The sequence below is a fragment of the Piliocolobus tephrosceles genome, chromosome 5 (assembly GCF_002776525.5).
Source record: "Piliocolobus tephrosceles isolate RC106 chromosome 5, ASM277652v3, whole genome shotgun sequence".
Taxonomy (NCBI): domain Eukaryota; kingdom Metazoa; phylum Chordata; class Mammalia; order Primates; family Cercopithecidae; genus Piliocolobus; species Piliocolobus tephrosceles.
In genome coordinates this window covers 55450896-55478108 of record NC_045438.1, presented here as the reverse complement: position 1 = coordinate 55478108, position 27213 = coordinate 55450896, and the positions used below count along the sequence as shown (strand labels likewise).

The 27213-nt window shown below is 39.6% G+C and overlaps 1 protein-coding gene across 8 annotated transcripts in view; it reads right to left on the bottom strand.

Annotated features, from left to right (window-relative positions):
* Positions 1-6779: 6779 nt before the first annotated feature.
* The window catches only part of OPRM1 (opioid receptor mu 1), a 128745-nt gene continuing 108311 nt past the window's right edge, over positions 6780-27213 (bottom strand). For 2 of the 8 annotated variants that reach the window (XM_023206098.1, XM_023206100.1), the window contains exon 4: positions 7268-7553. In XM_023206098.1, coding sequence (XP_023061866.1) covers positions 7515-7553 — 39 coding nt within the window. In that variant the 3' untranslated portion in view covers positions 7268-7514. Of the gene's footprint in view, positions 7554-18857; positions 18957-22237; positions 22427-27213 lie in introns of those variants that run through there. The other 6 variants (XM_023206099.1, XM_023206097.1, XM_023206096.1 and 3 more) reach the window with 5 other exon arrangements.

Here is a 27213-nt window from a genome sequence, read left to right as displayed (position 1 = left end):
GCCGGACGTGATGGCGGCGCCTGTAGTCCCAGCTACTCGGGAGGCTGAGGCAGGAGAATGACGTGAACCCGGGAGGCGGAGCTTGCAGTGAGCCGAGATCGCGCCACTGCACTCCAGCCTGGGCGACACAGCGAGACTCCGTCTCAAAAAAAAAAAAAAAATAATAAATAAATAAAATAAAATAAAATAAAAAAACCCTAAAACAAATGCTTATTTTTCCTTATGAGTATGCTTATGCTAAGAATATAATACTTTTAGCTGGAACTTAAGCAACAAAACTCTGAATCTAAACCTGTGTAATGAAAGAGGTTTATTGCTTAAGAGGTTTAGGTTTTATGTACACAGTTGTGGGGCAGGTAGAAAACTATATTTGATTCATGAAATAGCTTTGGATGACAATAAATCATTGAGATGTATGATAGAGGCAAATTCAGGTGCCACTGAAATTGTCAGTAGCCCCCTACATGGGATATAATTAATATTACTGTTCTTTCAAAATCAAAAATGAAGATACGTCACCTGAAAAATATGAATATATCTACTCTTACCCTGAAACATTTTGGGCTGCTCTGGTTAATATTGGGCAATTTTTACACTAACAAAAAAACTGGTATAGTTTTGTGTTGCTCCCACAGGACAGAAGTTTTCCTGAAACACGGAGCTGTAAGACTGTCTAATGTAGCTGCTTGTGCTTGGCTGTGGCCTTTGGTAGGTCCTGTACCTGGTCTGAGAGGTTCTACAGAAACTTTGCAACTTTGAATAGATTGCTACGTGCTCTACAAAACGTCTGAGTGCTTTTAGAGATAATTTCTTTGGATAAAAGGTAGTGAAGTGAACTACTTTCTCTAAGTAGCAGCAAGGTGTGTTGGCAAATCATTCCAATGGTAGAATGGTTAACAGGAGTAAGCTTTCATCTTTTTTCCTTGCCCTCTATTATTTCAACTTGATTCTTACCTTGCTCTTCCCAAATAAACAATAAACTTTCTGCATTGTCTGAGACCCAGTAGTGTGTTCTAGGAACATATTAATGTATTGCAATAAAGTTTTACTTTAGTTTCAAGCATATGAAGTACTTTTGGATGCAAATGGATTAAAGATTTACTGTTTTTTGAGTCTGAGATTAAAAGGAAGGTCTCATCCCTTGTGTCACAGGAGATCAGAGGATTGTTTTCCGTAGGTATGCGATTCCTAGGAATTAATGTCTAGAGCTCTAACATCCCACTCCATACCTGTGGAAAACAACAACTTCTGTCATTTTTTAAAGTTTAAGTGCGATTTCAAGTGCAGGTTTCAATGAAGCTCTCAGTACAAGGTAACAGGAAATGCAAAGTGAGTTGAAAAAGTATATTATTACATTTGCATAAAATGCATGATGGGAAAATCCCCTAGAAAATTGATCTTTCTCTGAATATCTGCCTAGGGTCTAGAATAATCTTTTCATATATTTGAGTCAGAAGATGCTTTCAAAAATTGATAAATTTAATTTTAATGATTTCTGAGCTCTTAACATTCCTTTAAATATGTATACACTGCATTTATTCAATTTTGTGTGGAAAGTACCCTGTTACAAAAGTACCTTTAGTCCACTGTCAATCTGATTTTCCTCCCTTAAAATCTCAGTGTCAATGGTCCTTATATTTGTAATTCAAGTGTCAGAGGCGTTTGAACCAGAGAGACTCCATCTTGAATAGGGGCTAGGTAAAATAAGGCTGAGATCTGCTGGGCTGCATTCACAGGAGGTTAGGCATTCTAAGTCACAGGAAGACATAGGAGGTTGGCACAAGGTACAGGTCACAAAGACCTTACTGATAAAAGGATGTGGTAAAGAAGTCGGCCAAACCCCACCAAAACCAAGACGGCAATGAAAGTTGCCTCTGATTGTCCTCGCTGCTCATTATACGCTAATTATATTGCATTAGCATGCTAAAAAAACATTCCCACCAGTACCATGACAGTTTACAAATGCCATGGCAATGTCAGGAAGTTGCCCTACATGGTCTTAAAAGAGGAAGAAACCTCAGTTCTGGGAATTGCCCACTCCTTTCCCGGAAAACTCATGAACAATCCACCACTTGTTTAGCGTATAATCAAGAAATAACCACAAAAATAGCCAACCAGCAGCCCTTGCCACTACACCACCTATAGAGTAGCCATTCTTTATTCCTTTACTTTCCTAATAAACTTGCTTTTGAGGGAGAAGAAAAGGATAAATCAGTTAGGTAGACAGCTAAGACTAGTCCTTGCAGAAGCAGCCTGCCTGAAAAATCGTAGCTACAGGCAAAAATGGAGCAACCTGGGGAAAACTCAGATTGTAACTGCTGCACTCTTAGAAAGTAAGGCCCAGCACAGAAGCCTTTTGTTCACTGTGTGATTAGCGGGCTCCCAGGAAAAAGTTTCCTGCTTTTTTCTGCTCTGTGGGAACTTCCACAGGGAGGAAAAGGGGCTTAAAACAAACCCACAATTACACAACAAGAGAAGCTATGCTTTGTGCTTGCCTAGAGACATCCCGTAGCTGCATAGATAGAGGCAGTTGTACAGACAACTTTTCAGATAAGAGAAGTTACTCAAATAGCTACAGAGATGAGAGGAGTTTCTTACAAAAGCTTTTGGATTCAGCTGTAAAAACAGCAACCCACTTGGGCTCCCATCTCTGCTAGAGAGAGCTTTTCTCTTCTGCTTATTAAACTTTTGCTCCAACCTCACCCTTTGTGTCCATGCTCCTTAATTTTCTTGGTTGTGAGACAGTGAGCTCGGATAACACCTTAGACAACAAGACCATTGATCCTGACCTGTTTCACTTTCTCTTTACTCTATGGACTCCCCTGAATTCTTTTTTGCATGAGGTCCATAATCTTCTTTTGGGGTTTCTATCAGACCCCTTTCAGGTAACAGAAGTGCTTAGGACACAATAATATTGTTTGCATTAAATTGAACTTGACTCATCTGTCTACTGTTTTAAGAATGGTACTCAATATGGGTGGTATTGCATAACAAAAGGTTGAATATTTGCCACACAATGCAGCACACAAAGCTATCTACATTTGGTTTTGCTTCTGGAGCAGTTTGTAATGCACACAATTCCTTGTACTTTTTATATTTTTGATGACAGTGAAGAACATTGACTATGGTTTGAAATTATTTGTAATTAAATGGATTCAATGGCTCTTAAATGGATGTCCCAAAGTTGGACTCTTTAATTAACTTTTGCCTTAGACTCTACTTGCAGTGGTCTTAAACGCAATCTGCATGCCCTGTTCTATGACTGTGGATCCTGAACCATACCAAACTGGGGAAAACACAGTGGTTAGAGTTTTAGCGGCCCAGGCATTTATGAACTTTTATGTTCTCACTCTTCTCCTGAGCCCAAGCAATAGCCAGTGAGTAAAGAATTATGTTGAGAATCCAGACAAGAATCTCGATGTTTCTACAATGACAGTAGGGATTCCTTGAGAAACCAATTTTCTGTTGGTGGATATTTCTATGAAGAGGATAATATTTCTTCCAGCAGCAGTTTTTTTTTTGGTTCTGATTGACCTCAAGAATTGTACAACCACAACCTAGGTGTGTGTGGCCAGTTGAGGAGCTGAGAAACTTAAGCTACCATGTCCTATTCTTACGTTGCTTTGGCTAGAACCCTCTAGAATTTGTGAAACCACAAAGGATAGTATCAGCTTCTGCAGTATTCATGGCATAAGCTGGAGAAAAATTTCTAGTGCCATCTTATCTTGGTAATTGCCAGTAGATGGAGAATATGTCCATATAAAACTGATTATCTTTATTATATGAGAGATACTGTATGCATCTTACCATTTCCACATATTTAGATAAAACATTTAATTGAAGCAGTACCAAAAATATCTTGTTTTTAGCTTTTAAACATATAAATAGACTTAAGTAAAGACTTTGAATGCCTTGGGGACTTTTTGATAAATGTGGTCAGAATCTTTGCAGAGGTATTTTCTTTGTATCTTAGCTACATTTCATATCTATGTTTCTGAATTTCAACTTTTGCCTGGATCTTGAGATGTAAAGGGCATGCTGTGATAATGTGGGAAACAGAATTTGCTAGCATCTTTTGGGTAATATTAAATGAACTAAGTGAGACTTTTTCAATAATAAAATTTGCAAGTGAATGGATATCAGTTTTATCAACACAGTCATATTATTGAAGGAAATGAATGCTCTCTTACCTACTCACAGCTATGTCCTAGAAGAGTTTATTTTAAAATGGCAACTGTCTATTTCAATGTTGAGAAGTGTCTCAAATGGCCAGATTAGGAGTTCTCCTTCTGACAGCCCTGTTGGGATGCCATTCTATCACAGAAGGCTCCCCTTAAGGGGTTTCCTGCCTTCTCAAGGGGATTTCTCTCAGGGTTTAGTGCCAAAGATGAGCAGAGATTGTTCCCAGTGAATTCCCCAAGTTTCCCTTGTTGTTGTTTTGGTGCTGATAGTTTTCATTTATAATTTTCACCACACACAGGAAGCATTTGCTGCCTGGTAGGCCAAACTTTTTGTATGTATTATGTCACTTAATCTTGACCACAATTCGGTAAGGTTGCTATTATCATCCACGGTTTTAAGGGAAGACTGAAGCTAGGAGAGCTTAAATATGTTGCTCAAAACCACAAAGTCGAAAAATTTCAAAGTGTATTCAGACATTGGTTTGCATGACCTTGAAGCTCAAATTTTAGCTTTTTGCTATACTCTTTTATTCAACATCATCAAGCTGTTAAGGTGGGTCTACAATGTTACAGCTAGAGGCTTAAAACAGAAGTATGATCAAATCCCCTTCTGAGGACAGATACCCTCTTCCCATGGGGACATTAATAGCAGGGTCCTAGGGATTCACCATGGCCCCAGTCAAGTCTCTTTCCTCTTCTTCTCTTTCTAATGATTGGCAAGGAAAGAGGGATGAAGGAGCAAAATAACAGGGGAGACTGAAAGAGAAAATACCACTAACTACTTGGGACACAATAAGCTAGAATTTCCACAGCAAGTGATCAGGTGAAGAAGCAAAGCTTCCACCCCATATCTATAGTCTGCATTTCTGGGATACCAACCCAGAAAGATATCGCATCCTTAGGCAAGGGTAACATTAGAAGGAAGAAAAAAGCAGAATATTCCATTTTCTTTTTCTTCAGATTTTATCAGAAACCTTAGCCCATCTAGTTGAGTCGGGGTTGTTATGTCTCTACTTGCCTTGGAATTGCAAGGTGGTTCTAGCAAATTTACATTAAAAAATGGTTTTGAATGAAAAATGTTGACAATGCACTTATTTATTATTTACTTTAGAATGTCTTATTTTAAAAATAACCCCCTTTATTGTGTATTCTGCATAGAGTCTCAAAGATGACATGGAAGAAACTTGTTCACACCCATGACATTTGTGGAAAAAGACACATCAGGTCCTACTTGAAGACAAAGTTGCTCTCAACAACTTGCCAGATAATTCGTACTAGGAGCTGGTATTAAGCAGAAACAATGTGGAAAAACAGCCTGATGAGCAAAAGCGATAGTATGTCATCCCTTGAGAGAAACCATCATAGCCCATGAAAAGCATGAATTTTCCTCCTCTGTAATTTACATACAAATATTACGTTGTGCTCTGTTTGAATTATCCATTTTACTTATGGAAGCTCTAGTAATGTATATATGTAAATATATACACACTAGTACACTTTTTTAACATTCTAAATCTTTTTAAGGTCCTAGTTTTAGCTACTTTTGTCAGAAAATATAAAAAATTAAACATAATATATGTCTAATATGGAACATAATATTTGAGAAATGGAGATGATTACAAGCAAACATGAAACTTCATCAGAAGGAAACATTAGAACACTTATTTTGGCTTTTGTTTTTTCCCATCTACTGGATACATGGGTCGAGTCCACATAACTATAGCCAATAGATCTGAGAGTAAATTCAGTTATTCTGATCCTGACAGCTGTTTTCTGGAAACATTGCTTTTGGATATCTGGCACATATTTGTGCCTTGTCAGATCGATGAAGAAACACAAATTTTACAATCGAGTCTTCTGGCAGATTGTAGACTCAGGAATACTCAGAAGTCAGCAGTCTAGTTTTTCACTTATATCTTCATAGATAGCTACAAGGAGTATTTGATTCGTTTAATCAATGCTGACAAAAGTTCAAAATGGAGAGCTTCTCGGCATTGGCCATCTGACTTGGCTGTCTACCTAGATCAAGTAAAATGGGTGATTGCCAAATCTCTACTGTGTTTCACAACAAAGAAAATCAGTCAAAGAGGAGAATTGTCTTAGAGAAACTATTTAGAAGATTGACACTTTACAAAGGAAATCTTGACATTTAGCAGAGATCAAAAAGACCAAAATATTGGTGGTAACATTATATAAACACAATCTTCAGGAAAATATTTTTGGGCCATTGTTAATATTTCACATGCAAGTAACTACACAGGATTGAAAAATAGATGACACACTTTTTTATATGGTCATTTGAGTCTGTCTTGAGATTATGTTTATTGGATCTATTATTTAAAAAAAGTTTAAACTGTTCTGGCAATCAACAAAAACATCTGTCATTTTATTACACTGATTCAAAAGGCATAAGGATTCTGAGCTGAGTTAAAAAAAGAAAATAATATGTGGGGAGCATGCGGTATGGAGAAACCAGTGAGAAATAAAGAGTACATTTTAATGCTTGACTTCCTGCATGGATGAAGTGATGAGCTCATTGACTATTACCTTTTGTGAACACTTAAATAGGAGCAAGAAAATTGCACATTTAAAACTGGAGAACAAACCACTGAAAACCTAAGAATGAAAAATCCCCCATGATGACTCTTTGGAAGTATTTGCAGTGCATGAGAATCAACCTTTCTACAGCTGACACATGACTGTGGTTTAGATTACCTTTCATGCTGATCTCTTCCCTTGCAGTTATGGAGCTAGATGAAAGAGATGTTATTTTTTTAAACAATACAAAACCAAGAAATGGAGGTGAAAATGATGCCTTAGCCAGATGGTAATTTTAAGGTGAATGTTAAAGATCTAAAATAGAGTAATGGATCCATTGCCTTGCAAAGCACTAGAAAGACTCGGACCTTCCGCTCAAGGTGCTTTGATCAGAGGTAGCATTTACTTTATGTGCTTCTATGGTGAACTTAACAAAAGATGGTTTTTCTTTGATGAGGTCATAAATATTTGCTTGAAAACAAAATATTACGACAGAAGGGTCACCTTTTATGATGACTTTAATTCACATACCACAGTGGGGTTTGGTTCCATTGAGTGTCTTGCACAAACTGGGCTCCTCAGTGTGGTATACTCCTTTCCTTCCAAATGCTCCACTTACTTTGGCTTTCCCTCTAATGTGCAGAGCAGAGTGGCCAGAGAGGAAAGAGGTTGGATGACCTAAAAGCAGGCACTTTCCTAGAGAATTAGAGCCTCCTACACATTCTTGAAGCAACCTGCTTCCACACACATGGTGGCTGCCAAGCTTGGTGAAGGTCAGAATGGCATGAGATCCTGTTAGGGCAACGGAGCAGTTTCTGCTTCCAGATTTTCAAGCTGAAAGGAGAGAAAGAGCAAAGACAGTGAACATTTCAGATGTGGTTGCAGCACACATTTATTGAGCATCTTCTGCCCGTAAGAACTATACTGAAGACCTTCTTGTATACTTTCACCTGCAAGTCTCAGTTTCTCTTAAATGTCAAGACATTAATCAATCTCTTCAGACATTTTGAATAATCTTCTGGCTCATTATGAATATGCTCTTCATTTGTGTATACTACTGAAAACAACTGTATAGTCATTATAGAGATATTATTGATACTTTCCTTGAAAAAATACCTTCTAATCGAAACTCTTTCTCCCCCTTTGTTACCCTCTTCCTCCTCTTTAGCCTCAAATCATTTATGACTTGATAAACATTTTGAAAGAAAAGCAATGCTTTTTTCAATACTTCTGATCTTCTTTATTTCCAGATAAAGATATTTTTATTTTTACCCAATTCTCAAAATTAATGATTTTTTTTCCTTGTAACTGATTTGAATTACATCCCACCTGATCTCCACTGTAAAGCTGGCATATGTGTTAAGCAGTAACAAAATTTGCTCAGATACATGGAAATGTGGCCTGGTATTTTCAGGTAAGGAAAGAGGACTGTGGAAATATAACAAGTTTTGTAATTAACAAATAATTTTTGCTATCATTCATTATAATATTGCTGAGGAGAAAAGGAGATGCTTGTATAATAAGTGTAAAGGGGTAAAAGATCATTTTTTAAAAATTTTATTTTGGTAAATTTGCTTTATCCATGTGCTTTACCATCTGCTTTCTCTCTCTTTTTCTCTCTCTCTCTGTCTTTCTCTCTCTTTCTCTTTCTCTCTCTCTCTGTTTATCTCTCTCATACACACACCATCTTTTTAAACCATTTGTTGCTTTACCCTTAAATATTTCAGTACATGTTTTCTAATAATAAAGACTAGGTCAGGTCATTCTTACTTTAGGGAGAGGCAGTCCGTCATGGCCAGAAGTGTCCCTGCACACCCTTGCTGACCCTGAGAAATTGTAAGGTCTAACTGTTCTTTGACTCTGATCGTTTCTGTGGCTGGTCACACAGGCAATTAAGTAGGCACAGGCGACCACAGCACTGACCACAGTGTGGCTGCTTGCTCCTAGGGGAGGTTTGTTTATTGCTCCCCCAGGTGTTGAGACTTAAGCTCTGGGTTCCTCAACTGTGATATGACCCACTGTGTGTGTACTGCCATCTGGTCCCATCGTATTGCCTTGTGGGATTTGGGAGTAGGGGAACTGGCACTATTACGCTAAAGCTTCTGCTGTTTGCTATGCTGTGAGTAGTCAATTGCCTGAGTCTTTTGTCTAATTTTGGCACCTATAGAGTGGCAAAGCAACCTACTTGCTTGCTTAGTCATCTCCTTTGGAATCCTGTTACTTCTTGCCATCTTCTAAGGGGTTGAGATTCTTCCCAAAGTGGCACAAAGTGCAGGGTGCCAAGACAGACAACAACTTTTTGGAAGAATAAAAAGGCAAGAACTCATAAGCTGGGTTCAGGGACATTTATGAACTCCCTGGGTCTGGTAGCAAATATTCTGGCCCAAATGGTGCAGAAGGTGGGCAGCGAGTGGTCCACCTCTGTCTTATCTGTTGATAAACAAGAGTTGAGCCAATAGATGGAGGCTGAAAAGTGAGGGATAAAATCCAACAAGCTGCCCTGGTTTCTGTTTGCTCTCCAATAGGGTGAAGGACCCAGAGAACGTTCCGGACCCCATTAGGGAGGAAAGCACAACTGTGTCAAGTTGTAAGTTACAATTGTATACACCTGAAGGGCAATGTATTCCCACAGAGAGTACCAAGGTGCAGATCCATGGGGAGAGAGAAAGGAAAGAAGTCCAGGGGTGCTTTGATCAGCAGAGAGAGGGGCTGTTCGACACTTGGCTGCTGAGGCTGGTGTAACAAAGGAGTAAGAAAGGTTATGCCTTAGAGCATGCAGAACCGAGGCTGTCTCATGTGGGACCCTGTATTTTAAAACACTGTGCAAATTACGTCGTTTAGACAGAATCATGTCCCGCAATAAGGTTTGCTACTCTGGATTTCTGTTTTAGTGACTACATTATGGCCAATCCCAGAAGATTTTCCTTTCCTTTCCTCCCCTTCCCTCCCTTCCCCTCTCCCCCTCCCCCTCCCCTCCCCCTCCCCTCCCCTCCCTTCCCTTCCCCTTCCCTTCCCTTTCCTTTTTTTCTTTTTTTGAGGCAGAGTCTCATTCTGTCACCCAGGCTAGAGTGCAGTGGCATGATCTTGCCTGACTGCAACCTCCACCTCCCAGATTCAAGCAATTCTTATGCCTCAGCCTCCCAAGTAGCTGGAATTATAAGCATGTGCCACCATGCCCAGCTAATTTTTGTATTTTTAGTAGAGACGGGGTTTCCCATGTTGACCAGGCTGATCTTGAGCACTTGACCTCAAGTGATCCACACGCCTTGGCCTCCAAAAGTGGGATTACAGGCATGAGGCACCGTGCCCAAGCGAAGAAGGTTTTCTTAAGTGAATAAAATCTCATGAAATCCCATGGAAGAAGCTATTTAAAGCCTGAGGGCTGAAGCTGCCCTAGACTTGTTCTGTCCTGGACAGAATGACAGCTTTAATGACGAACCCTCACCCAGAGCATGACCAATGCATTTTTAAGATGGCGTTTCTTCCTCCATGGTAGAGGACTCCACTACTTTTCTTTTTTTTTTTTTTATTATTATACTTTAAGTTCTAGGGTACATGTGCATAACGTGCAGGTTTGTTACATATGTATACTTGTGCCATGTTGGTGTGCTGCACCCATCTACTCGTCAGCACCCATCAATTCGTCATTTATATCAGGTATAACTCCCAATGCAATCCCTCCCCCCTCCCCCCCGATGATAGGCCCCAATGTGTGATGTTCCCCTTCCCGAGTCCAAGTGATATCATTGTTCAGTTCCCACCTATGAGTGAGAACATGCGGTGTTTGGTTTTCTGTTCTTGTGATAGTTAGCTAAGAATGATGGTTTCCAGCTGCGTCCATGTCCCTACAAAGGACGCAAACTCATCCTTTTTTATGGCTGCATAATATTCCATGGTGTATATGTGCCACATTTTCTTAATCCAGTCTGTCACTGATGGACATTTGGGTTGATTCCAAGACTTTGCTATTGTGAATAGTGCCGCAATAAACATACTTGTGCATGTGTCTTTATAGCAGCATGATTTATAATCCTTTGGGTATATACCCAGTAGTGGGATGGCTGGGTCATATGGTACATCTAGATCTAGATCCTTGAGGAATTGCCATACTGTTTTCCATAATGGTTGAACTAGTTTACAATCCCACCAAGAGTGTAAAAATGTTCCTATTTCTCCACATGCTCTCCAGCACCTGTTGTTTCCTGACTTTTTAATGATTGCCATTCTAACGGGTGTGAGATGGTATCTCATTGTGGTTTTGATTTGCATTTCTCTGATGGCCAGTGATGATGAGCACTTTTTCATGTGTCTGTTGGCTGTATGAATGTCTTCTTTTGAGAAATGTCTGTTCATATCCTTTGCCCACTTTTTGATGGGGTTGTTTGTTTTTTTCTTGTAAATTTGTTTGAGTTCTTTGTAGGTTCTGGATATTAGCCCTTTGTCAGATGAGCAGATTGCAAACATTTTCTCCCATTCTGTAGGTTGCCTGTTCACTCTGATGGTAGTTTCTTTTGCTGTGCAGAAGCTCTTTAGTTTAATTAGATCCCATTTGTCAATTTTGGCTTTTGCTGCCGTTGCTTTTGGTGTTTTAGACATGAAGTCCTTGCCCATGCCTATGTCCTGAATGGTACCACCTAGATTTTCTTCTAGGGTTTTTATGGTATTAGGTCTAACATTTAAGTCTCTAATCCTTCTTGAATTAATTTTCGTATAAGGAGTAAGGAAAGGATCCAGTTTCAGCTTTGTGCATATGGCTAGCCAATTTTCCCAGCACCATTTATTAAATAGGGAATCCTTTCCCCATTTCTTGTTTCTCTCAGGTTTGTCAAAGATCAGATGGCTGTAGATGTGTGGTATTATTTCTGAGGACTCTGTTCTGTTCCATTGGTCTATATCTCTGTTTTGGTACCAGTACCATGCTGTTTTGGTTACTGTAGCCTTGTAGTATAGTTTGAAGTCAGGTAGCATGATGCCTCCAGCTTTGTTCTTTTGACTTAGGATTGTCTTGGCAATGCGGGCTCTTTTTTGGTTCCATATGAACTTTAAAGCCGTTTTTTCCAATTCTGTGAAGAAACTCATTGGAAGCTTGATGGGGATGGCATTGAATCTACAAATAACTTTGGGCAGTATGGTCATTTTCACGATATTGATTCTTCCTATCCATGAGCATGGTATGTTCTTCCATTTGTTTGTGTCCTCTTTTATTTCACTGAGCAGTGGTTTGTAGTTCTCCTTGAAGAGGTCCTTTACATCCCTTGTAAGTTGGATTCCTAGGTATTTTATTCTCTCTGAAGCAATTGTGAATGGAAGTTCATTCATGATTTGGCTCTCTGTTTGTCTGTTACTGGTGTATAAGAATGCTTGTGATTTTTGCACATTAATTTTGTATCCTGAGACTTTGCTGAAGTTGCTTATCAGCTTAAGGAGATTTTGGGCTGAGACAATGGGGTTTTCTAAATATACAATCATGTCATCTGCAAACGAGGACAATTTGACTTCTTCTTTTCCTAACTGGATACCCTTGATTTCTTTCTCTTGCCTGATTGCCCTAGCCAGAACTTCCAACACTATGTTGAAAAGGAGTGGTGAGAGAGGACATCCCTGTCTTGTGCCAGTTTTCAAAGGAAATTTTTCCAGTTTTTGCCCATTCAGTATGATATTGGCTGTGGTTTTGTCAGAAATAGCTCTTATTATTTTGAGGTACATTCCATCAATACCGAATTTATTGAGCGTTTTTAGCATGAAGGGCTGTTGAATTTTGTCAAAAGCCTTTTCTGCATCTATTGAGATAATCATGTGGTTCTTGTCTTTGGTTCTGTTTATATGCTGGATTACGTTTATTGATTTGCGAATGTTGAACCAGCCTTGCATCCCAGGGATGAAGCCCACTTGATCATGGTGGATAAGCTTTTTGATGTGCTGCTGAATCCGGTTTGCCAGTATTTTATTGAGGATTTTTGCATCGATGTTCATCAGGGATATTGGTCTAAAATTTTCTTTTTTTGTTGTGTCTCTGCCAGGCTTTGGTATCAGGATGATGTTGGCCTCATAAAATGAGTTAGGGAGGATTCCCTCTTTTTCAATTGATTGGAATAGTTTCAGAAGGAATGGTACCAGCTCCTCTTTGTACCTCTTGTAGAATTCAGCTGTAAATCCATCTGGTCCTGGACTTTTTTTGGTTGGTAGGCTATTAATTATTGCCTCAATTTCAGAGCCTGCTATTGGTCTATTCAGGGATTCAGCTTCTTCCTGGTTTAGTCTTGGAAGAGTGTAAGTGTCCAGGAAATTATCCATTTCTTCTAGATTTTCTAGTTGATTTGCGTAGAGGTGTTTATAGTATTCTCTGATGGTAGTTTGTATTTCTGTGGGGTCTGTGGTGATATCCCCTTTATCATTTTTAATTGCATCTATTTGATTCTTCTCTCTTTTCTTCTTTATTAGTCTTGCTAGCGGTCTGTCACTTTTGTTGATCTTTTCAAAAAACCAACTCCTGGATTCATTGATTTTTTGGAGGGTTTTTTGTGTCTCTATCTCCTTCAGTTCTGCTCTGATCTTAGTTATGTCTTGCCTTCTGCTAGCTTTTGTATATGTTCGCTCTTGCTTCTCCAGTTCTTTTAATTGTGATGTTAGAGTGTCAATTTTAGATCTTTCCAGCTTTCTCTTGTGGGCATTTAGTGCTATAAATTTCCCTCTACACACTGCTTTAAATGTGTCCCAGAGATTCTGGTATGTTGTATCTTTGTTCTCATTGGTTTCAAAGAACATCTTTATTTCTGCCTTCATTTCGTTATGTACCGAGTAGTCATTCAGGAGCAGGTTATTCAGTTTCCATGTAGTTGAGCGGTTTTGATTGAGTTTCTTAGTCCTGAGTTCTAGTTTGATTGCACTGTGGTCTGAGAGACAGTTTGTTATAATTTCTGTTCTTTTACATTTGTTAAGGAGTGCTTTACTTCCAATTATGTGGTCAATTTTGGAATAACTGCGATGTGGTGCTGAGAAGAATGTATATTCTGTTGATTTGGGGTGGAGAGTTCTATAGATGTCTATTAGGTACGCTTGGTGCAGAGATGAGTTCAACTCCTGGATATCCTTGTTAACTTTCTGTCTCGTTGATCTGTCTAATGTTGACAGTGGAGTGTTGAAGTCTCCCGTTATTATTGTATGGGAGTCTAAGTCTCTTTGTAAGTCTCTAAGGACTTGCTTTATGAATTTGGGTGCTCCTGTATTGAGTGCATATATATTTAGGATAGTTAGCTCTTCCTGTTGAATTGATCCCTTTACCATTATGTAATGGCCTTCTTTGTCTCTTTTGATCTTTGATGGTTTAAAGTATATTTTATCAGAGACTAGGATTGCAACCCCTGCTTTTTTTTGTTCTCCATTTTCTTGGTAGATCTTCCTCCATCCCTTTATTTTGAACCTATGTATGTCTCTGCATGTGAGATGGGTCTCCTGAAGACAGCAGACTGATGGGTCTTGACTCTTTATCCAGTTTGCCAGTCTGTGTCTTTTAATTGGACCATTTAGTCCATTAACATTTAAGGTTAATATTGTTATGTGTGAACTTGATCCTGCCATTATGATATTAACTGGTTATTTTGCTTGTTAGTTGATGCAGTTTCTTCCTAGCCTCAATGGTCTTTACATTTTGGCATGTTTTTGCAATGGCTGGTACCGGTTGTTCCTTTCCATGTTTAGGGCTTCCTTCAGGGTCTCTTGTAAGGCAGGCCTGGTGGTGATAAAATCTCTAAGCATTTGCTTATCTGTAAAGGATTTTATTTCTCCTTCACTGATGAAACTTAGTTTAGCTGAATATGAAATTCTGGGTTTAAAACTCTTTTCTTTAAGAATGTTGAATATTGGCCCCCACTCTCTTCTGGCTTGTAGAGTTTCTGCCAAGAGGTCTGCTGTTAGTCTGATGGGCTTCCCTTTTTGGGTAACCTGACCTTTCTCTCTTGCTGCCCTTAAGATTTTTTCCTTCATTTCAACTTTGGTGAATCTGGCAATTATGTGTCTTGGAGTTGCTCTTCTCGAGGAGTATCTTTGTGGTGTTCTCTGTATTTCCTGAATTTGAATGTTGACCTGCCCTACTAGGTTGGGGAAGTTCTCCTGGATGATATCCTGAAGAGTGTTTTCCAACGTGGTTCCATTTTCCCCCTCACTTTCAGGCACCCCAATCAGACGTAGATTTGGTCTTTTTACATAATCCCATACTTCTTACAGGCTTTGTTCATTTCTTTTTCATCTTTTTTCTTTTGGTTTCTCTTCTCGCTTCATTTCATTCATTTGATCCTCAATCGCTGATACTCTTTCTTCCAGTTGATCACGTCGGTTACTGAAGCTTGTGGATTTGTCATGTATTTCTCGTGTCATGGTTTTCATCTCTGTCATTTCATTTATGACCTTCTCTGCATTAATTATTCTAGCTATCAATTCTTCCACTCTTTTTTCAAGATTTTTAGTTTCTTTGCACTGGGTACGTAATTCCTCCTTTAGCTCTGAGAAGTTTGATGGACTGAAGCCTTCTTTTCTCATCTCGTCAAAGTCATTCTCTGACCAGCTTTGATCCATTGCTGGCGATGAGCTGCACTCCTTTGCATTTGGAGATGTGCTCTTATTTTTTGAATTTCCAGCTTTTCTGCCCTGCTTCTTCCCCATCTTTGTGGTTTTATCCGCTTCTGGTCTTTGATGATGGTGATGTACTGATCGGGTTTTGGCATAGGTGTTCTTCCTGTTTGATAGTTTTCCTTCTAATAGTCAGGACCTTCAGCTGTAGGTCTGCTGGAGATTGCTTGAGGTCCACTCCAGACCCTGTTTGCCTGGGTATCAGCAGCAGAGGTTGCAGAAGATAGAATATTGCTGAACAGCGAGTGTACCTGTCTGATTCTTACTTTGGAAACTTCCTCTCAGGGGTGTACTCCACCCTGCGAGGTGTGGGGTGTCAGACTGCCCCTAGTGGGGGATGTCTCCCAGTTAGGCTACTCAGGGGTCAGGGACCCACTTGAGCAGGCAGTCTGTCCGTTCTCAGATCTCAACCTCTGTGTTGGGAGATCCACTGCTCTCTTCAAAGCTGTCAGACAGAGTCGTTCTGGTCTGCACAGGCCTCTGCTGCTTCCCCTGTTGTTTTTTTAGCTGTGCCCTGTCCCCAGAGGTGGAGTCTACAGAGACAGGCATGTTTCCTTGTGCTGCTGTGAGCTCCACCCAGTTCGAGCCTCCCAGCGGCTCTGTTTACCTACTTAAGCCTCAGCAATGGCAGGCACCCCTCCCCCAGCCTCGCTGCTGCCTTGTGGTTAGATCGCAGACTGCTGTGCTAGCAATGAGGGAGGCTCCGTGGCCGTGGGATCCTCCCGGCCAGGTGTGGGTATAGTCTCCTGGTGTGCCCGTTTCCTTAAAGCGCAGTATTGGGGTGGGAATTACCCAATTTTCCAGGTGTTGTGTGTCTCAGTTCGCCTGGCTAGGAAAAGGGATTCCCTTCCCCCTTGCGCTTCCCAGGTGAGGCAATGCCTCGCCCTGCTTCAGCTCTCGCTGGGCTGGTCGGGCTGCAGCAGCTGACGAGCACCGATTGTCCGGCACTCCCCAGTGAGATGACCCCAGTACCTCCATTGAAAATGCAGAAATCACCGGTCTTCTGTGTCGCTCGCGCCGGGAGTTGGAGACTGGAGCTGTTCCGATTTGGCCATCTTGCTCCGCCCTCCGAGGACTCCACTACTTTTCTTGCCTCACTCTGTCACCCAAGCTGGAGTGCAGTGGTACAATCTCAGCTCACTGCAACCTCCACTCCCAGGCTCAAGCAATTCTCCCACCTGTCTCCCACATAGCTGGGACCACAGACATGCAACACCACACCAGGCTAATTTTTGTATTTTTGGTAGAGACGGGGTTTCACCATGTTTCCCAGGCTTGTCTCGAACTCCTGAGCTCAAGCGATCTACCCATCTCAGCCTCCCAAAGTGCTGGGATTACAAGCATGAGCCACTGCGCCGCCTTATGTCGCTTTTTGATATCCATGCTCAAATGACTAAGTACTAGGTCCTCCTGAGGAATTGCACTAAGTTCTCTTGAGGTCATTCTCTTGTAAGGACCACACATTTAACTACCCAGATTTGATACCAAAAAAAAAAAAAAAAAAAGGGAAAGGAAGCAACTCTATCCACTGGGCAGGGCTGTTTAGAGCCCCGTTATCTACTACTTTTGTGGCTCCCAGGGCTGAATGTGTAATTGCTATTGATAATTTACATTCTTGTTCTGTAAATGTTCATGATGTCCAGGGGAGATTTTTTTGGTTGGAAGAGCCATTTGTAGAGAGGGAGAGAAGGATGCGTGCACAACTGGACACAACTTGGCTTTGGTTCTCTTCTAAGTTAAAAAAAAAAAATTTAGAATTCCAGAAGGAGAAAAGGAAACCACAGCCTTGATCAAGGGCTTAAATACAATAGGACTAATGAAAAATATAATATCTCAATGTAACAGCCTTGTATGGCCAGTGAAAAAAAGCTAATGGGAATCTGGAGGCTTGTGGTAGATCATTGCCAAATGAATTTTGTTGGTATTATAGTCCTGGCTGTTACAGACATTGTGACTGTAAATGAATCAAATCTCTGTGATGGCACCTGGTGTGCCATTTTGGACTTTGGCCGTGTATTTTTCTCAATCCCTTTTGCACCCAAAGATTAAGATCCCTTCCCTGGCTGACCCTCCAAAACATGTTTACTGGACTGTTGCAGCACTACTCGAATTTCCCTGTTATTTATCGCCAGTAGGTGAGTCAAAACACAGGGCAAGCCTCTCTCTCTTTCTCTCTCTCTCTTTTTTTTTTGCAGAGAAATTGGGCTTACTATATTGATGATATTCTATTGAAAGGTCTCAATAAAATTAGCTGATGCTAAATCACATGAAGGCCCAGAGAGGCTCTTAATTCTGATAAGATACAGGACCAGCCACCCAAGTCAAAATCTCCAAAACGATGTGAACTAAGACTCAAAAGTTGATCCTAGACTGTAAATAAAATATTCTTTGCTCTATGGCTCTCCTAAGAGAAAGGAAGCCTGGCACTTAATTGGACTATTTAGATCTTAGAGACAATACATGCCTTACCTATGCATGCCTCCTGTTGAGTCCTATGTACAATTTGATTAGAAAGTCTGCCATATATGGCTGGGGACCTAAGCTGCAGGTGACACTTGGGTCAGTGTAGCAGGTTGTTGCAGCAGACCACCCAGGGAGCCCTTTTCAACTCCAGGCTTCTGGAAAGGGAAACAATCTCCACCTGGAGGTACCCCTTAGCATTCCGGACTCACTGCTTCCCTGGCACCACTCCCTACTTCACTGGGGAAAGGACACCTTAAACCCTGGAGGTGCTCAGAGGAGAGAAAAATGAATGCTCTTTTTGTCTCTGAATCTCAGCCTCTCACTTGGCAAACTGTGTATCGAAGTGTGATATCAAAAAATGTATCAAAGTGTGATACGCTGTGCCTGGTATATCAAAGACAGCTCCCCCAAATGAATCACCCTTTTACCTGCGCAACCACTCAGACAGCTCATACTGATTCATGTGCTTCTCCTGACACTGAGTGCCCTTGAGTCATGCTATGCAGGGCTGTCCAGGTGACAACTACTTGGTGACCTGCCCATAGAGCTTAACCAAACCAAGGTCATGGTGATCCAAATCAAGTTATATGTTCATATGTGGGACAGAGTGGCCCAGAGGATATCCATCCACTGGAGCATGTGGGGGTTGCTATTTGGTTCATCTTTGAGTCCCTGCAATGATTGGCAATGGCACCTCTCTTTGGATTTCTTTCTCTTTGTTAGTTCCCTAGGTAAAGAGGGCTATCCTGCCTGAGGGATATGTGGTTCTATTTTTTTTAGTGGAGACAGGATTTCACCATGTTGGCCAGGATGGTCTCGATCTCCTGACCTTGTGATCCACCTGCCTTGGCCTCCCAAAGTGCTGGGATTACAGGCTTGAGCCACCGTGCCCGGCCAATGAGTCCTAATTCTTGAGTAGTCAAAAGAGCTCAGAAACTCCTGCTTGTGAAGGGGGTCCCTTAAGCAACCATAAGCAACCCTTAAGCCAGGGGATGAAAAACTCACACAAATGGTCTCCATTAGGGCTAGCACCAGAACCCACGCTCTCTGGCTTCCAATCTTACATTCTTTCACAGGCAAATATTGTAATTGTTAGCCCTTGGTATTCTCACAGTTGAGTATAGATGACTTTTAAAATAAATCTATTTTCTGCAAAGATATTTCATTCAAAAACAGAACAATGTGCCAATTATAATGCTTATTCTTTTTTTTTTTTTTGAGACGGAGTCTAGCTCTGTCGCCCAGGCTGGAGTGCAGTGGCCGGATCTCAGCTCACTGCAAGCCCCGCCTCCCGGGTTTATGCCATTCTCCTGCCTCTGCCTCCCCAGTAGCTGGGACTACAGGCGCCTGCCACCTCGCCCGGCTCGTTTTTTGTATTTTTTAGTAGAGACGGGGTTTCACCGTGTTAGCCAGGATGGTCTCGATCTCCTGACCTCGTAATCCGCCCGTCTCGGCCTCCCAAAGTGCTGGGATTACAGGCTTGAGCCACCGCGCCCGGCCTTATAAAGCTTATTCTTAGCCATGTATAGTTTAATTCAGTGATTTATACCCCAAAACTACATACATTTTTATCTTATACTATCACTGGAAAACAAAGCAAAACAAAAGTGAAAACCCAAGTAAAACAAAAGGGAAAACCCTGCTCTATTTTCAGAGATATGAAATTTTAATGTCTTTTTGTACACGGAAGTATTTAGAGCATATATTTTAAATGAGTAAGAATAAGAGTTTAACAATCAATTTTAGGATTCTGATTAATGCCTAGAATTATGAGACTTTGCCAATTATTCAGTGAAACATTGAATTTTGAATATATTCATGCCTAACTGGGACTGATTATCTGCAGTGGCTTTTAAACATTGCTTAGTGAAACCTTTATTCTGTGAGATGTTATAAGGTGTCCCTTGAAAAACTGGGCCTGTGCTCAGATAAATTGGAGAACTGTAAACCTTTGGCTTAGAAAATGAAATGTGTATGTATGCAACATACGCACACACACACACACACACACACACACACAGAGAGAGAGAGAAAGAGAGAAAGAGAGAGAGAGAGAGAAGGGCTTTTCAAAGCCCTTTAAATGCTTATACGTATTATCAGTCCCCATGACCAAAGTAAGATAGGCCACATTTCCTAACATTTGTCTATAGAGCTTCTCATTCATCGACCACCGTTAGCATTTCACTGTAGCAGTGTTCTACAAGAAGTTGGTAGAACGTGTGAAAACTGAAAACCTGGCTGGGAGCGGTGGCTCACGTCTGTAATCCCAGCACTTTGGGAGGCCAAGGCAGGTGGATCACAAGGTCAGGAGATCCAGACTATCCTGGCTAACATGGGGAAACCCTGTCTCTACTAAAAATACAAAAAATTAGCCAGGCATGGTGGCGGGTGCCTGCAGTCCCAGCTACTCAGGAGGCTGAGGCAGGAGAATGGTGTGAATCCAGGAGACGGAGCTTGCAGTGAGCCGAGATTGCGCCACTGCACTCCAGCCTGGGCAACAGACTGAGACTCTGTCTCAAAAAAAAGAAAACCAAAAACCTTATTCAAAGGGTCATTCCCTCTGATTCTCTAATCATCAAATCTTAACATCTGAATTCTCTCAATGTCCTTTTCATTGTAGGCAAAATGCTGATGTTTGAATATTAGACTTCCAGTAACAAGAAAATCTCTGCAACTCAAAGCTTAGAAAATTCTAAACTCATCAAGTTGTATACATTAAATAGGTACATCTGTTTGTAAGTCAATCATGTCTCAAGAAAGTGGCTTAAAAACTTTTTTGCGTTTGGTTGTACTGGTATAGCTTTCTCTATAACCTCTACCCATTGACTTTAATAAGTGGGGTTATGTTGGATAAGTCCAATTCCCAATTCACATTGCTTTAAGTATATGAAGATAGCTGTGTTGTCCTTTCTGATCCTTCTATTTCCCAGGATAATCATGAGCAATTATTTTAATTCCCTCTGCCATCTTGGTTGTTCATCTCTGAACACAATCTAATTTGCTTATTTCATTCCTGAAGTGCATTGTCTATTAGAGTGAGGCGAACATTTCTTTGGTTCTAGACACTAAAATTCTGTTGGTGAGACCTATAATTTCAATGGGTTAGATGGCTTATATCATCGTATTGTTGGTCCATGAAGTAAAATCCCCATGACTTATTTCTTATGTGCTACCACTCACATTCTATGTTTCTATAGTTGGATTTTTGGACTAAAATCTTTCTGTAGTAATTACTGTATTTTAAATTTTAGCGAACACTTCTATTATGCTTGGTTTTTCATCTTATCACCGAGGTTATCAAGCATTCTTCCGTTGATTGCAACTGTTAAGATGGGAGTTAATTGAAAGATTATAAACCAGGGCTAGAGGCCCTACTTAGGACGGTTAGAGTCCCTTCTAAGATTTAGGGCATTAGAGACGCCTCTCAATAAAGTCCCTCTCGGCTAAGAACAGCTTTGATGCTGTGGGATATTAACTGCTATTCTTTTGGGATTAATCTGTCTTGCACTCTTCGCTGATGGCTGTGGATGACAGGGTTGGACATGTACAGGATCGTGGGACATGGGGAGCTTTTTCCTCCCTAAAAGGGGAAACTTGAGAGCTAATAGGAATGCTGGTAAAGATCCTTTTGCTACTGAGAAGCAGTCACCTGAACTTTTACAGTGTCACTGCAATGGGTGGGTCTTTCTCTGGCCCTTCTGATCATTTCACCTTCCCCACCCTGCCATGGGCAACGCTTTTCTCTCTCTCCCTTTCCTTTCCTATCTTTTCTGTTACTCAGGACAACTGTCTTGCCCAGAGACCATGTGTTGAAACTACAAGTCAGAGGTTAGATTAAAGATGATGGGGCCCCTCTGGGGGTAAATTTAAGGCTTGCTAGTTTGATAGCGAGTACTAAGCAGAGTGGCTAATGTCTATGTTTTATCACATGTATTTTGCTCTGGCCAGAATGAAAAAAAAATTTTCCTTTATAATGTGGCTTGGCTTCTAGGGCAATGGTGCCACAAGCCAGATCACTAGGGCTGCTCAGGGAAAGGGAACCCAGAAGCCTGGCATGCTGGCAAAAAAGTAAGAATTTCTTACCAGTCAGATTTCTATCTTCTCCCTCTCTGTGCAAATGGTTGAATGAATGGCAATAAAATAAAATAATCAGTGTTTATCTCCTCTGTAGAGTTTTGATTAATGCAAAAAAGAATTCTAAGGCTATTCTTAAGCTGGTGCATTTTGTGTTATGAGGTCGTTTTTCTGTGTTGAGGGATGCTTTAGGATAGAACACGGGCTTAGAATACCTGTAAGCCCCAGCAAGCTGGTCTGTAACAAAGTTGGCTGGACGTCCATGAAACCAACCAAAAAAACTGGATGAAGTCTCCACTGTGGGAGCTTGACCTTTTAACCACGTGACAGTACCGTCTCTTGGTCTCCACCTTCAAGGGAATAGGAATTTTAGGGTTCATGTCATAGTCAGCTCTAAAAATCATATTAAATGGTTACAAGCCTTTGCAAGCTCAAAATTAACTACTCTAGACTCTTCCTGGGAAGAGAAATGGAGACTGCCCAGCATTGTAGCTCACTAGCCAAGGCTTTGCATTTTCACAGTGGTAGTCCAAGTTCAATTCCACCTAGAAAGTGAGTCATTTCAGGTTTAATATCTGCGTGAACATGTCTATTTTCTTCTCCTCCACGGATTGTCTGAAATTTTCCTTTCTTTAAGCACCAGTGCGGTCACCTTTGGTGAAGGTCAAAAGCCAGAAATATTGGCCATTTGGCATAAGAAAGTCTAAAAGAATTTTATTAAAGAGTGCTATGGTGAAAATCAGTTTAATTAAAAGTGGACATTCAAACTCTGTCTGGACTCCTTGGGAAAAACAGGAGGCACCAGAGATCCTTTTCCTGGCCTTGTTCTTCCAAGGGCTCCACCCTGAAGCGAGTCATCCAATTAAGAAACTGGCAAATGAAAATATTACAAGTGCTGAATCTTTTGTCTGTATATTTATATGTGTTGTATGTTTATATATAAAAGGGCTCTAATTAATTGGCTTAGAAAAATAAGCATTTAAATAAAATATTTCAGCAGAAAAATAGAAACTTTAATGCCTTTTTGTTCATGTGACTTTACTAATATTTTGGAAATAAAGACAGTTTTAAAGATGATTGGTAAAATAAAATGTCTTAAAAATGTAGACATTTGGTCTAAATTAAGGTCAGATTTCAGATTTGCTAAATGCTTTAAGGTTAAACTATTTCTTTGACTTTTGAAAATTGTTCAATTTACCTACTTTAAAGGCATTAAATTCTAGATAAGACCTGGGGACATGTGGAATTTGCCATGCCCCCTAGCTATACAAAGAAGATTATAAAGAAAGAGATTTTATATAAAAAAGGATCCTGTATGGTAAATTCTTGTCTTAAAGTAAAATAAATAGTTGTTTAAAAGAAGGGATGTTAAGGGCAAGTCAGAAAGTCCACAAATGTCTCAGATGTTCTGTGTAAGTTGTGAAAGGATTTGTGAAAAGGAATTTATGCAAGAAATGTTGTACAATTCAAAGGTTGTTAGGGCTCCTAAATGCTTCATAAAATGCCACTATGACTCTTACTGTACAACTTGTCTGCTTTACTGCTAGGTAAGGTCTGGGGACATGTGGAGTTAGTCATGCCCTTAACTATGCTGGAGAGCCAGCTCTTTTCTGCACTTCTGCCTGGTGTGTTCTGGACTAGGCTTCACACTTAGTACACAATGAAAATCTCAGATTTACCAAGGTTTTCATCAGAATAGAAGTTGCTAAGAGTTAACATTATAACATGTAATTAAAACTACTAAAGAAACAATTTTACATGCAAGGTGTGTAAAGAAAGTAAAATGTGTTTTTGCTGAAAAATTATAAGAAGTCATAAGAATGCGAATATTTTCTGCTTAAAGTGTTAAAGGATTATTTTAAGTAAGAAAACAACTAAAGATTTAAGCAAGTTCTGGAAGGTTTATAAGGATTAATTGTAAGAGATTCTGTATGTGAATATATTGCCTAAAAAGGAGTATTATTCAGTTTTTCCATAAATTCAACATTGGAATAAAAGCACAATAGGTTTTTCTTAGACCACTGATCTGTTCTTACATAAAAAAAATGTAAAGGGTTACAAAAGGTTTGTAAGGATCTTACCTTATGGTTAAACATTAAAATTGGGTAAATATGTCTATAAGATTTTATTAAAAATTAGGTTTAGCATTAATCGTACATTAATGTAAAGGTGAAATTTGGCTTATTTGGCATAAAAATCATAGAGGAAGCATTATCAATGTGAAATGGTGTTTTGCTTGCTTTAGACTATATTTGCATAAATGTGTTACTGGTATATGTTCCAAAGTTATGGGAAACTCCTATAATTCTAATATGACTTAGTGTATGCTATTAATAATTATAACTGTTGTGTAAAATTTTGTGTGCCACAGAAGTAAGCAAATTTCCTTATCAATTGTGGCTTTAATAGTGGCTGTCCTAAAACTTTTTATCATCCACAGAAAATTGTTGTCTTGTTTTAATCCTCTTTAGAAGGTGATTTATAATCAGCTATAAAACTCTAACAGGTGTTCTTAAATGTAGGTTTCTGATAACTTTGGAAATTGTAACATTAGAATAGAGGAAACAACTTTCAGAACTTTAATGAAGAGCTGGAATGTTCATGAATATCAAGCAAAACAGGAGTTAACTAAATCCAGTAAACCAATAGAAAACTAAAGTAATCTTTTAAACTTTGCTTAGAACATTGCTGATTCTTTGTTTTGTTTTTCAGAGTCAAGAAAACTTTTCTTTTAAGCTATTTACAGCTTTTAACAGTTGACTGTACTCCTATGAACAAAATTTGGAGCATATTTATTTCTCTCTACCTGATTTCTACAGAATTTGGAAACTAGTTGGGAGTATTCTTAACACGTGACAGTATAGTTATTTGCACAGGTGCAATAAAAATCTGTTGTCTTTTGTAACAGGACACAATTGGAGAAATTGGTTATCTTGCCAAGGCTTTGACTGGAATGGTGTGTTTTCTTTTAAGGAATTAAACTTGACTTATAAAGCCAATAAAAGCCCCTTGGGGAACTGGCCTCATACTTTGTCTACACAGTCCCTGTTCAGGGTTTCTGACCTATGTTAAGTAAAGAACATCACTTTCTATCAGGTCCAGAAGCCTGAAGTTTACTTGGGACTTCAAGAGGAAGGAAATTGACCCAACTCATATGTATTTGAGGGTACAAACCCATGACTCAGCTCAGCTAAAAAGTCTTATCTGAAATTCCTTCTATGGAATAGAGTTCCATCAAAGCCAATTTAAAAAGAGCTTATGTGAAAAATAATTATTCTTGCTGCACTTTATACAAATAATCAGGCCATGTATAATAAAGCAAATAAGTCTTACCATGATTTGTCTTTAGTAAAAATGGGAAACTAGAGAGAGAAATATTATGTTTCAAAACTATTGTACACTTGTTATTAAATTCTAGTCTCATTAATTGTTTTTAAGTTTGTTTCTGCAATTTAGGCTAACCTTGCTTATTCCTGTAAACCAACCAGTAATATCTGACTGCTGCTTAGAAGAAATAAGAGGGATGGGTAATGTAAAAATCTAAATCAGTATTCTAATTCTGGGCACATTACAAACAGCTAACAACTCCATATCAGCTTAGTTCCAACAGTTGTCCAGTTCATGAAAAGCCTTCTAATTTAGTTTATTTGGAATAACTTTACATATTTTGCTTTATTCTTGTGGAATATATTCCTGTCATACTCTTTGTGGAGGAATACAGGACAAGCTGACTGAATGTTTTCTTAAACTAAACACTTATTAATCTTCCAGATATCATCTCTTGTTGAAACTCAAGATTCATGAATGGCCCTCGCCATACTGATGCTTTCTGACTGAACTTCTCTCTACCCTGAACACAAGAGATCCTAATAGCTAGGCAGGAATATTATTGCCCCTATTCAGCCTGAAGAAGTTAGAGAAGATGGATTTTCATCTCTCTGCAACTCTTAGGATTAAGGGTTCTCTTATAAAAGGCAGTGGGGAAGTGTCAGAGGTATATGAACCAGAACGACTCCATCTTGAATAGGAGTTGAGTAAAATGAGGCTGAAACCTACTGGGCTGCATTCCCAGACAGTGAAGGCATTCTAAGTCACAGGCTGAGATAAGGGTTCAGCACAAAATACAGGTCATAAAGACCTTGCTGATAAAACAGTTTGCAGTAAAGGAGCTGGCCAAAACCCATCAAAACCAAAATGGCAACAAGAGTGATCTCTGCTCGTCCTCACTGCTACACTCCCACCAGCACCATGACAATTTACAAACGCCGTGGAAACATCAGGAAGTTACCCTATATGGTCTAAAAAGGGGAGGCATGAATAATCCATCCCTTGTTGAGCATATCATCAAGAAATAACCATAAAAATTGGCCACCAGCAGTCCTCAGGGCTGCTCTGTCTATGGAGTAGGTATTCTTTTATTTCTTTACTTTCTTAACAAACTTGCTTTCACTTTGAAAAAAAAAAGTTTATAAACCTACCTCATTGTACCATTATCTAGATCGTAATTAAAAATAGGATAGTATTACAGAAATTAGTAAGAGCTTGTCAAATCTATTGTTAGAAACACAATTGGCATAGGGTCTGCCTAATTTCCTGGTCCAGTAATTTTCTAAGAAAATAAAATTTATTTTGCCATAACTAATAACTTGCCTCTTAGAAGTTACTTGCTTTCTTTCTAAGTACTTTCAAAATACATTTTAATGGTTTAATACAGGTTCTAAAAACAATTTGTACAAAGCTAAATATTCTGTGGTTTTCAGTTACTACAATATTCCCATTAAACTTAAGACTCTATTTCTTTATCCTCGTTTTCCAGGAGTCCTTCTGTTCTTGTTTGCTTTGGAGATTATGATTTGTGTTTCATTGTAGTTTGTCTACAACTCCTCTTAATGTTTTAATACCGCCGTGAGATTTGACCTCATTCGGAGCCTCCTGGGGTTCTCTAACAATATCTTCATCTTTATTGGCCTTTAATTTTTTTCTTAATAGTGTCTTAAGCTGAAGGTCATTTTATTTTCTAAAAGAAGTTTGAAGTAATATAAGGGTTGAAGAATTGTGCCTCTGCCTTGTCTTCCATGAATATGGAGTCGTTTTTTTTTTTTTTTTTTTTCAACTGGTTAGTGGTGTAGAAGAAAGCTTTCCTTCGAGAAATCAGTGTGATGTTTCAGAGGAGGATCAGACTAAAGTCAGGACACCTGGGGTTTGTTTCCAATTTTTCTCAAGCATTGCTTTAAAAACATCACAAATAATTTGGACCTTAATGTTTCTCCAGCTATTGAAAAAAATTAAACAGGTTAGATCAGTGGTTCTTGACTGACTTCTGCTGCCTGTC